At 39.8% G+C, this 13,133-nt stretch overlaps 1 protein-coding gene across 13 annotated transcripts in view; it reads right to left on the reverse strand.

The window, feature by feature from the left end:
• LOC105477421 (NOP2/Sun RNA methyltransferase 3) overlaps positions 1-13,133 on the reverse strand; it is a 258,079-nt gene that overhangs the window by 241,134 nt on the left and 3,812 nt on the right. For 12 of the 13 annotated variants that reach the window (XR_011620409.1, XR_011620410.1, XR_011620411.1 and 9 more), the window contains exon 2: positions 4,208-4,817. The exons of the other annotated variant lie outside the window; for it this stretch is intronic. Coding sequence is in view for 3 of the 12 variants with exons in the window: in XM_071092552.1 (XP_070948653.1) it covers positions 4,208-4,344 (137 nt within the window). In the remaining 9 variants the exon portion in view is untranslated. The remainder of the gene's footprint in view (positions 1-4,207; positions 4,818-13,133) is intronic. 13 annotated transcript variants of the gene reach the window in all.

A 13,133-nucleotide genomic window follows, 5' to 3' on the forward strand; every position in this document is an offset into this window, starting at 1 on the left:
AAATTCTCACTGCCAGCACAGCAGCAGTCTGAGATCAACCTGGGATGCTGGAGCTTGGTAAAGGGAGGAGCGTCTGCCATTACTAAGGCTTGAGTAGGAGGTTTTACCCTCACAGTGTAATCAAAGCCACTAGGAAGTTCAAACTGGGCAGAGCCCACTGCAGCTCACCAAGGCTGCTGTGGCCAGACTGGCAGATTGTTGCTTTCTGGGCAGGGCATCTCTGAAAAGAAGGCAGCAACCTCAGTAAGGGACTGATAGATAAAATCCCCTCTCCCTGGGACAGAGCACCTGCTGGGAGGGGCAGCTGCGGGCGCAGCTTCAGCGACTTAAACATCACTGCCTGATGGCTCTGAAGACTGCAGCGGATGTCCCAGCACAACGTTCAAGCTCTGCTAAGGGTCAGACGGCCTCCTCAGTGGGTTCCCTGACCCCCGTGTATCCCGACTGGGAGACACCTCCCAGTAGGGGCTGACAGACACCTCATACAGGAGAGCTCTGGCTGGCATCTGGCAGGTGCCCCTCTGGGACAAAACGTTCAGAGGACAGAACAGGCAACAATCTTTGCTGTTCTGCAGCCTCCACTGGGATACCCAGGCAAACAGGGTCTGGAGTGGACCTCCAGCAAACTCCAGCAGACCTGCAGCAAAGGGGCCCAACTGTTAGAAGGAAAACGAACAAACAGAAAGGAATAGCACGTTCACTCAAAGACCCCGGCCGAAAGTCACCAACATCAAAGACCAAAGGTAGATAAATCCACAAAGATGGGGAGAAACCAGTGCAAAAAGGCTGAAAATTCCAAAAACCAGAACGCCTCTTCTCCTCCAAAGGATCACAACTCCTCATAGGCAGGGAACAAAACTGGAGAATGAGTTTGACGAACTGACAGAAGTAGGCTTCAGAAGGTGGGTAATAACAAACTCCTCTGACCTAAAGGAGCATATTCTAACCCAATGCAAGGAAGCTAAGAACCTCGAAAAAAGGTTAGACGAATTGCTAAGTAGAATAACAAGTTTAGAGAAGAACATAAATGACCTGATGGAGCTGAAAAACACAGCACAACAACTTCGTGAAGCATACGCAAGTATCAATAGCTGAATCGACCAAGCAGGAGAAAAGATATAAGAAACTGAAGATCAACTTAATGAAATAAAGCGAGGAGACAAGTTTAGAGAAAAAAGAATAAAAAGGAAGGAACAGAGCCTCCAAGAAATATGGGACTATGTGAAAAGACCAAATCTACATTTGATTGGTATACCTGAAAGTGACGGGGAGAATGGAACCAAGTTGGAAAACATCCTTCAGGATATTATCCAGGAGAACTTCCCCAACCTAGCAAGGCAGGCCAATATTCAAATTCAGGAAATACAGAGAACACCACAAAGATACTTCTTGAGAAGAGCAACCCCAAGACACATAATCATCAGATTGAAATGAAGGAAAAAATGCTAAGGGCAGCCAGAGAGAAAGGTCAGGTTACCCACAAAGGGTAGCCCATCAGGCTAAGAGCATCTCTCGGGAGAAACTCTACAAGCCAGAGGAGAATGGGGGCCAATGTTCAACATTCTTAAAGAATTTTCAACCTAGAATTTCATATCCAGCCAAACTAAGCTTCACAAGCAAAGGAGAAATAAAATCCATTACAGGCAAGTAAATGCTGAGAGATTTTGTTACCACCAGGCCTGCCTTACAAGAGCTCCTGAAAGAAGCACTAAACATGGAAAGAAACAACCAGTATCAGCCACTGGAAAAACATACCAAATTGTAAAGACCATCAACACTATGAAGAAACTGCATGAATTAACGGACAAAATAACCAGCTAGCATCATAGTGACAGGATCAAACTGACACATAACAATGTGTCAACCTTAAATGTAAATAGGTTAAATGCACCAATTAAAAGACACAGACTGGCAAACTGGATAAAGAGTCAAGACCCATCAGTGTGCTATATTCAGGAGACCCATCTCATGTGCAAAGACACACATAGGCTCAAAATAAAGGGATGGAGGAATATTTACCCAGCAAATGGAAAACAAAAATAAGCAGGAGTTCCAATCCAAATTTCTGATAAAACAGACTTTAAACCAACAAAGATCAAAAGAGACAAAGAAGGCCATTACATAACGATAAAGGGATCAATGCAACAAGAAGAGCTAACTATCCTAAATATATACACACCCAACACAAGCACACCCAGATTCACAAAGCAAGTTCTTAAGAGACCTACAAAGAGACTTAGATTCCCACACAATAATAGTGGGAGACTTTAACACCCCGCTGTCAATATTAGACAGATCAGTGAGACAGAAAATTAACAAGGATATTCAGGACTTGAACTCAGTTCTGGACCAAGCCGAACTAATAGACATCTACAGAACTCTCTACCCTAAATCAACAGAATATAGATTCTTCTCAGCACCTCATCACACTTATTCTAAAACTGACCACATAGTAGGAAGTAAAACACTCCTCAGCAAATGCAAAAGAATGGAAATCATAACAAACAGTCTCTCAGAACACAGTGCAATCAAATTAGAACTCAGGATTAAGAAACTCATTCAAAACCGTTCAACTACATGGAAACTGAACAACCCGCTCCTGAATGACTACTGGGTAAATAACGAAATGAAGGCAGAAATAAAGATGTTCCTTGAAACCAATGAGAACAAAGACACAATGTACCAGAATCTCTGGGACACATTTAAAGCAGTGTGTAGAAGGAGATTTATAGCACTAAATGCCCACAAGAGAAAGCAGGAAAGATCTAAAATTGACAACCTAACATCAAAATTAAAAGAACCAGAGAAGCAAGAGCAAACAAATTCAAAAGCTAGCAGAAGGCAAGAAATAACTAAGATCAGAGCAGAGCTTAAGGTGATAGAGACCGGAAAATCTCTTCAAAAAAATCAGTGAATCCAGGAGCTGGTTTTTGAAAAGATCAACAAAATAGACCGCTAGCCAGACTAACAAAGAAGAAAAGAGAGAAGAATTAAATAGATGTAATAAAAAATGATATAGGGGATATCACCACTGATCCCACAGAAATACAAACTACCATCAGAGAATACTATAAACACCTCTATACAAATAAAATAGAAAATCTAGAAGAAATGGATAAATTCCTGGAGACATACACCCTCCCAAGTCAAAACCAGGAAGAAGTCGAATCCCTGAATAGACCAATAACAAGTTCTGAAATTGAGGCAGTAATTAATAGCCTACCAACCAAAAAATGTCCAAGACCAGACGAATTCACAGCCAAATTCTACCAGATGTACAAAGAGGAGCTAGTACCATTCCTTCTGAAATTATTCCAAACAATAGAAAAAGAGGGAATCTTCCCTAACTCATTTTATGAGTATCATCTTGATACCAAAACCTGGCAGAGACGCAACCAAAAAATAAAATTTCAGGCCAATATCCCTGATGAACATCAATGTGAAAATCCTCAATAAAATACTGGTAAACCAAATCCAGCAGCACATCAAAAAGCTTATCCACCACGAAGTCGGCTTCATACCTGGAATGCAAGACTGGTTCAACATACGCAAATCAATCCAGCCTGCAGCCTCCCTGCCCCTCCCACAATGCTCGACTCCAAGATTCCCCTGGCTCACTTGCTCTCCATGGCAGACAAGGAAGCAGCCTTTGACGATGCAGTGGAAGAACGAGTGATCCACAAGGAGTACAAAATATGAAAAAAGAACACCCCTTTTCTTTATGATTTGGTGATGACGCAGGCTTTGGAGTGGCCCAGCCTAACTGCCCAGTGGCTTCCAGGTGTAACCAGACCAGAAGGGAAAGATTTCAGCATTCATCAACTTGTCCTGGGGACGCTCACATCGGATGTACAAAACCATCTTGTTATAGTCAGTGTGCAACTCCCTAATGATGATGCTCAGTGTGATGCATCATACTATGACAGTGAGAAAAGAGAATTTGGAGGTTTTCATTCAGTTAATGGAAAAATTGAAATAGAAATCAAGATCAACCATGAAGGAGAAGTAAACAGGGCCTATTATGTGCCCCAGAATCCTTGTATCATCACAACAAAGACTCCTTCCAGTGATGTTCTTGTCTTCGACTATACAAAACATCCTTCTAAACCAGATCTTTCTGGAGAGTGCAACCCAGACTTGCGTCTTCGTGGACATCAGAAGGAAGGCTATGGGCTTTCTTGGAACCCAAATCTCAGTGGGCACTTACTTGGTGCTTCTGATGATCACACCATCTGCCTGTGGGACATCAGTGCTGTTCCAAAGGAGGGAAAAGTGGTGGATGTGAAGACCATCTTTACAGGGCATACAGCAGTAGTAGAAGATGTTTCCTGGCATCTGCTCCATGAGTCTCTGTTTGTGTCAGTTGCTGATGATCAGAAACTTATGATTTGGGATACTCGTTCAAACAATACTTCCAAACCAAGACACTCAGCTGACGCTCACACTGCTGAAGTGAACTGCCTTTCAATCCTTATACTGAGTTCATTCTTGCCACAGGATCAGCTGATAAGGCTGTTGCCTTGTGGGATCTGAAAAATCTGAAACTTATGTCACATTTCTTTGAGTCACGTAAGGATGAAATATTCCAGGTTCAGTGGTCACCTCACAATGAGGCTATTTTGGCTTCTAGTGGTACTGATCACAGAATGAATGTCTGGGATTTAAGTAAAATTGGAGAGGAACAATCCCCAGATGATGCAGAAGATGGGCCACCAGCGTTGTTGTTTATTCATGGTGGTCACACTGCCAAGATATCTGATTTCTCCTGGAATCCCAATGAATCTTGGGTGATTTGTTCTGTATCAGAAGATAATATCCTGCAAGTGTGGCAAATGTCAGAGAATATTTAAAATGACAAAGACCCTGAAGGAAATGTGGATCCAGAAAGCAAGAGTCCTAGGTATGTCTTTACTTCTTGTGACTTTAGACTCCCCTTTTTTTTCTTTTCAACCTGAGAGTGATTTAATGCTGGTTTTGAGACAGACTTTGTTCAGGTATCTCTCTATATAATAGGTACCACCAATAATGCTATTAGCCCAAACAGTGAGTGTTTTCTAAATATTAATGGGGGGGGGGGGGGGGCTTGGTTCAGCAAGGCCACAGACCTAATGTTGAAATTTTCTTCAGGAATTTTCTAGTAACAAACCTTGATCTAAACTAGCTACAGAAATGAAAATATTATGTGTGATTATTTTTCTCCTTATGCTATATCGCCAAATTTTTCAGACTCATTTAAGTAGAGGCTAGAGTGAGTAAGACACAGAGCCAAATGAGGTAGGTGTCTGAGCCATGAAGTATAAATACTGAAAGAGGTCACTTTTATTCAGGAAATAGGGGAGAGACAAGACATATAGATTCCTACCCTAAAATCTTGACACCTGCCTTTCCAAGATGCACATTTACATACGTAGACCAGTTTCTTCTTGGTTTCTTCAGTTAAGTCAAAACTACATGTTTCTCTTTCCCCATACATTTTTGCTCATTAGTGTATTTCTTGAGCTGTTTTCATGTTGTTTCTTTTCTATGAAATGGTGTGTTTGTTTGTTTGTTTTTAACTTGGGACTACATTGTTGTAAAGATATATGTTTTTACCTGACAGCTATACCACAGGCAGACTGTCAAGTTGAGAAGAGTGAATCAATACTTGTATTTGTTTTAAAAATAAAATTAATCCTTGAAAAAAAAATAAATGTAATCCATCACATAAACAGACTCAATGGCAAAAACCACATGATTATCTCAATACATGCAGAAAAGGCCTTTGACAAAGTTAAACACCCCTTCATGCTAAAAACTCTCAATAAACTAGTATCGATGAAACACATCTCAAAATAATAAGAGCTATTTATGACAAACCCACAGCCAATATCATACTCAATGGGCAAAAAATGGAAGCATTCCCTCTGAAAACCAGCATAAGACAAGAATGCCCTCTCTCACCACTCCTATTCAACAAAGTATTGGAAGTTCTGGCCAGGGAAATCAGGCAAGAGAAAGAAATAAAGGGTATTCAAATAGGAAGACAGGAAGTCAAATTGTCCCTGTTTACAGATGACATGATTGTATATTTAGAAAACCCCATCGTCTCAGCCCAAAATCTCAAGCTGATAAGCAACTTCAGCAAAGTCTCAGGATACAAAATCAACGTGCAAAAATCACAAGCTTTCCTATACACCAATAACAGACAGCCAGCGAAATATGAGTGAGCTCCCATTCACAATTGCTACTAAGAGAATAAAATATCTGGGAATACAACTTACAAAGGATGTGAAAGACCTCTTCAAATAGAACTACAAACCACTGCTCAAGGAAATAAGAGAGGACGCAAACAAATGGAAAATAATTCCATGCTCATGGATAGGAAGAATCAATGTCGTGAAAATGGCCATACTGCCCAAAGTAATTTATAGATTCAATGCCATCCCCATCAAGCTACCATTGACTTTCTTCACAGAATTGGAAAAAAATACTTTAAACTTCATATGGAACCAGAAAAGAACCCACAGAGCCAAGAAAATCCTAAGGAAAAAGAAAAAAGCTGGAGGAATCATGCTACCTCACTTCAAACTATTCTACAAGGCTACAGTAACCAAAACAGCATGATACTGGTACCAAAACAGATACATAGACCAATGGAACAGAAAAGAGGCCTCAGAAAGACCACCACACATCTACAATCATCTGATCTTTGACAAACCTGACACAAACAAGCAATGGGGAAAAGATTCCTTGTTTAATAAATGGTGTTGGGAAAACTGGCTAGCCATATGCAGAAAACTGAAACTGAACCCCTTCCTTACACCTTATATAAAAATCAACTCAAGATGGATTAAAGGCTTAAACATAAGACCTAAAACCATAAAAATCCTAGAAGAAAACCTAGGTAATACCATTCAGGACACAGGCATGGGCAAAGACTTCATGTCTAAAACACCAAAAGCAATGGTAACAAAAGCCAAAATTGACCAATAGGATCTAACTAAACTAAAGAGCTTCTGCAAAGCAAAAGAAACTATCATCAGAGTGAACAGGCAACCTACAAAATGGGAGAAAATTTTTGCAATCTACTCATCTGACAAAGGGCTAATACCTAGAATCCACAAAGAACTTAAACAAATTTACAAGAAAAAAACAAACAACCTCATCAAAAAGTGAGCAAAGGATATGAAGAGACACTTCTCAAAAGAAGATTTTTATGCAGCCAACAAACATATGAAAAAATGCTCATCATCACTGGTCATTAGAGAAATACAAAGCAAAACCACAGTGAGATACCATCTTACGCCAGTTAGAATCACGATCATTAAAAAGTCAGGAAACAACAGATGCTGTAGCAGATGTGGAGAAACAGGAATGCTTTTGCACTGTTAGTGGGAGCGTAAATTAGTTCAACCATTGTGGAAGACAGTGTGGCGATTCCTCAAGGATCTAGAACTAGAAATACCATTTGACCCAGCAATCCCATTACTGGGTATATACCCAAAAGATTATAAATCCTTCTACTATAAGGACACATGCACATGTATGTTTATTGCAGCACTATTCACAATAGCAAAGACTTGGAACCAACCCAAATGTCCATCAGTGATAGACTGGATAAAGAAAATGTGGCACATATATACCATGAAATGCTATGCAGTCATATAAAAGGATGAGTTCATGTCCTTTGTAGGGACATGGATGAAGCTGTAAACCATCATTCTCAGCAAACTATCACAGGAACAGAAAACCAAACACCACATCTTCTCACTCATCAGTGGGAACTGAACAATGAGAACACACGGACACAGGGAGGGGAACATCACACACCACTGGGGCCTGTCGGGAGGTGGGGGGCTGGGGAAGGGATAGCATTAGGAGAAATACCTAATGTAGGTGACGGGTTGATGGTTGCAGCAAACCACCATGGCATGGGTATACCTATGTAACAAAACTGCACATTCTGCACATGTACCTCAGAACTTAAAGTATAATAATAATAAAAAAGACGTGTACTTATTGCAGACTGAAGCAGAACTCTTCAGAAATCATTCTATCTCATTCTTTAATGACTAGACAGAATAAGGCCTAAATAGAACAAGCGAAATTTCTGATCTTTCATGATCTACACCCAACCCTACAGAACTATATAGATTTCCTGTAACAAGTTTCTTTAACATTTACTGGTCTCCACATAAACCACGCCCCGCCCCCCAACCTCCCTGAATAACCTTTCCTCTCTCACTTATCCGTTCTCAACTCTGGGAGTTTTCTCTCTCCAAGCAAGCCTTTCCACTTACCACCCAGTTCACATTCTCCACCATACTCCGATATCATTATTAATAAATGTTACTGATTGGATGTGTACAATGTTCATTTTGCATGCTTCTATCATAGAACCATCACGACAAGCTTGAGAGAGGCAGCTCTTACTCCTATTTTAGAGGCTAACTGAGGCTTTTAGAGATTTGGCAACTTACTTGAGGTCACACTGCTAGTAGGCAGAAGTATCTGATTCAAAATCAGACTGACTTTAAAGCCTAACAGGAGTGGTTCCCTAAGTGTGAGACCCTGGTACTACAGCACAGAGCTACAAAAGGGGGCGGGAAAGAGAATTTTACCCCAACCGTCACTTAGTGCAAGTGGCCTTGACCTCCCTGAAACCCTCTTGCCCCTAATAATGATACCAGCTAGACACATCCTGCCTATAGAAGCAGCTGCAACAGACCAACTCTTGAAGAGACCGCTAAGGCTGCTCAGGCTGGTGCTTCCTAGCCCTGACAAAGCAAAGCTGTGGATTAATATGATTATTGCAGCTCCCCTTGCACACACCTGCCACTGACCTCCATTCTCCTCCCCACAACACACACACAAACACACACACACACCCTCCCGTGCCTTCACTGGGTGGGTTGCTACCCTGGGGCTGGAGGGAAGTGGCTTCCCAAATCCGTCAAATCCAAAGCTTTGACGGATGGGCAAGTTGCTTAGCAGTCAGTAGAGGGAATGTACGTTAGATGACTCTAGAAAACAGAGGCCAGGCGCCACACTCCAGGCCTTCTCCCAAGATTCACAGTTAGTCTGAAGCTGCTCCATTTACTGGTCTTCCAGGTGAGAAGAAGTGCAAGTACCTCAGCAGCCAGCAGAACTGGAGACACACAAGGTCAGTGACCTGCAAATTTGCTAGTGCATCACTGATATCATTTTGAAAAAAAACACATTTTAAGTTGACATTAAAATCTCACCATATGTTTAAAGGATGCAATTTCCAGCATACTGTAAAAGTTGACATTTTAAAATACAAATTATACTGCTTTTAATATATGCCCAGTATAATCTAAATATCAGAATGATTTTGATACTCATCATCACCCATTTAAAAATTCACAGACTGGCTCGTCTTTAACAGGTGGAAATGTTATGCTGCTCGTTTTCCTCTTTTATTTACATTCTACTTCATATAACTTCATCTTAATATATTTTCATGCTTGAAATCTTTTTATCACCTTCTCATACTTCTCTAGCCCCCACATATACACATGTGTATATACTAAATTTGTTTTTCCTGTGTTAAACAAATTTAAGTGTTAAATTTGGTAACTTCTGGATTCAGGGATCAATAATATTATTAGTACAAAACCCATCAAAACAACTTATAAACATAAAAGTAAAAATTGATAAGAAATGGATATCTTAATGAAATAAGCTTTTGTTTCCATATATTCATAAATGAATATTACTTCTTACTATAATAAAATCAGTCAGGATTCAACACCATTTTTAAGCCTATTTTGTGTTTTTATAAGAGCTGAGAAAAACCTTCAGTTAAATAAGTGGATGAGAATTAAACATATTTTGTTATAGCAATGTTTCTTACTTTGAATTCTTTTGGAGTTATATCCCCAAATCACTTAGCGACCTATCATCAAAAATATCTTAAATGAATTGTTAGCTGACATCTCAATCAAGGCTCCTTTACTTTTGTTGAAAGCAAAACTTGGAAACCACCTGACTTATCAGAGAATCTGTTAGTCAGTTGCTTTCTCACACTGACACTCCAATAGTTTCTGGCACATGGAAGTTTTGAATACCTGGAGGAATGCAGCATAGAAGCCAGAATGGGGCAAGTGTGCCTTTTTTTGTGAAAAGGGTGAAGGAAAATTGGGGAAGGGCAGGTTGGGAAAGGAGAATATGTACCGCCTTACGAACAGAGGGGTACAGTAATTTTCTGAAAGAGAATACATGAAAGTTGAGGATCTGAAAACTGACTGCTGTCACTTGCCTGAGCCTACATACCCCCTTGGAAAGTCTTTCTATTTCTCACTCATTGTTGCTCTTCCCTCCAATATGCTAAGTCTGTTTTGTCTTCTTTTTTTTAGAGACGAGGTCTCACTCCGTCACCGAGGCTGCAGTACTGCTGTGCGATCATGGCTCACTGAAGCCTCGAGCTCCTGGACTCAAGCGATCCTCCTACCTCACTCTCCCAAGTAGTTGGGCCTACAGGCACGCATTACCAAAACCAGCTGATGTTTTATTTTTTCTAGAGATGAGGTCTTGCTATATTGCCCATGCTGGTCTTGAACTCCTGTCCTCAAGCAATCCTCCCGCCCTCAAGCAATTCTCCTGCCTTGGCCTCCCAAAGTGCTGGAATTACAGGTGTAAACCATCGTCTATTATCTTCTTGTCAACGTTCATTCATTCTCTAAAAATACACCGTCTGTCGACTATATGCTAGGCACATCTATTTACTGATAATGATATAAAATTAACTTATATTTAAATTCCTAAGAAACAAAAGAAAAATATTAAAACTGACCAAAAAAATAAATATTAAAACTGGACAGATGGTACACAGGAATAACTGAAGTTTGAGAAACAGTTAATAAAGCTAAACTAACATATCACACTGTGTGTCACCCTGCCTGCTTATCCATTTCCCTAACTTGTTTATATGGGAACCTTGACTTATTTTTCTCTGTCTCCTTGGCTAAGTGCCTGGGGCCTAAATCCCAGAGTAAATTGAGAAAATTAGAGTTTTGATTCAAGGCTCTCTGAACTACTTACTATTTTAACAAAGTTAAAGCATTAAAAAATTAAAAGATAGTTAAAATCTTGCAAAACTGTATAATGTATTGTTTGGATAATGATATTATTGGATAATTATACTATCAAATTATTATTTGATAATAATACCTTCCTTCCTAGTGATGAAGATGAAAAATATCATTTAATCTAGAGATTGTTAAACACAATTAACATAACCCTGTAGATTACAGAACCTATTTAAATTTCCATAGCTAAAAAAGAGAAATCCCTTGATTTAGTGCTATTATTATCCACTAGAGGGTGCTCATTCAACTATTTTAAAAGTTGTTTGGAAATGAAAAATAAATCAATTTATGGAAATGCACCAAAGTATGTTTCTGAGTAATTTTATTTTTATTCTTCAGAGATGCTAATGAGGAGCTGATGGCTTCCTATTGTATTCTGGCAAAGGCTCTTCCTTGTATCTCATAGAAGGGCAATTTATGTCCAGATCTGGTATTCACTGCACCTCAGATAGGAAATCCTTTTGCGTTTCTGGTGGAGCATCAACAGGCTAAAAATCCTGAACGTAAGGAGTCCTTCATACTACGGGATCTGAGCATACATTTGGAAGGATGCAACTCCAGATCCTTCACAGCAGCACAGAAGGTGTAGGAAAAGGCGTGGACTTTTAAGTCACAGGACTGAATTTGCCATAACTACAAGATACCTATCAATTGTTCTAACCTCTGACTTTAAAGGGTCTAAAGGTTACTTCTTTACAGAGATTTGCACAGATTAAGGCTGAAAACGTGTGTGAAGCCAACATATAGGACAATATAGAAATCTAGATACTAGTTCATTTCTCTCTTACCTAACCACCACCTGGGACTACACCCCTCACAGATTATGGTAATATTATCTGATTGTGTGTGTGTGTGTATTTTTTTTCCTCTCTGTATCTGAACTCTGGGTGAGGAGTGTGTCCAAAAAAAAAAAGATGTTGCAGACAGTTCAGACTTATACATTGTTTGTTTTGCTTTCTATAAAGTACATGTATAATTTCCAAAGTTAATCAAGATTTCTAATTAACTCTTACATTAATCACACATTTATTAAGTATCCATTAATTATCCAAGTAATCATACATGGATTTGAGGGCAGGATATATACAGTCCATTTTTGTATTCTCATTGCTTAGCACAATGCCTAGTACACAAACACTGCCAAAACTGGGAATAAGCAGAAATGGTTGCTAAAATAAGCAAACAGGTAAGTACTAAAGATGGCTGTTGCAATATGCCAGATAAGAGACTGTGATGGTCTAAGTGAATGGCAGTAGTACAGCATTTTTTTTAAAAGATCCAAATTAAAAGGGGGCAGGGTAGTTTAGTCTCAAAGACAACTCTCACTTCTGACACCAACTACAAGTTCAGGGATTCCCAGGATGATTCTCAGGTTTGATTATTCACTGGGACACAACCGAACTCACTGAAAGCTGTTATAATCACAGTTATAGTCACAGTTTATTACAACGAAAGCATACAGATTAAAAACAATCACAGGAAGAGACTCATAGTGCAGAATGCACAACAACTCAAAGCATGAAGCTTCCAGTTGTCCTCTCCAATGGAATCACCAACGAGGTTAACTTTTGCTGGCAGTAATGTATGACAGTATGCACAAGAGTACTGCCAACCAGGGACACTCACCAAAGCCTTGGTATCCACTCTTTATTGGGGCTTGGTCACGTACATATGATTGACTGTCCATATAGCTTTTAGTCGCAAGCCCTTCTGGATGTTGAGTTGACACCTGTGAACCCCAGGCCTCAACATAAATCACATCGTTAGATTATCAGGTGTGACCTCAACACCCAGGTAAACAAAGACACACTTATCAGGAAGGACATTCCAAGGGCTTAGAGATTGCCACCCAGGAGCTGAGGGCAGTTGCCAGACCTATGTTTATATAAGGTTCATTTTTTTACTACAAAGGCAGTGAAGGTATAGAGAAGAAAGGAGGAAACCAGACTGATGGTGATACACTTAATTCAGATAAAATATGCAGGTAGTAAAGGCAACATAGGTTTGGAAGGGAAAAATAATAATACACTTTTGAGTTTGCCA

This window comes from Macaca nemestrina, chromosome 2 (genome assembly GCF_043159975.1).
Source record: "Macaca nemestrina isolate mMacNem1 chromosome 2, mMacNem.hap1, whole genome shotgun sequence".
NCBI classification, from domain to species: domain Eukaryota; kingdom Metazoa; phylum Chordata; class Mammalia; order Primates; family Cercopithecidae; genus Macaca; species Macaca nemestrina.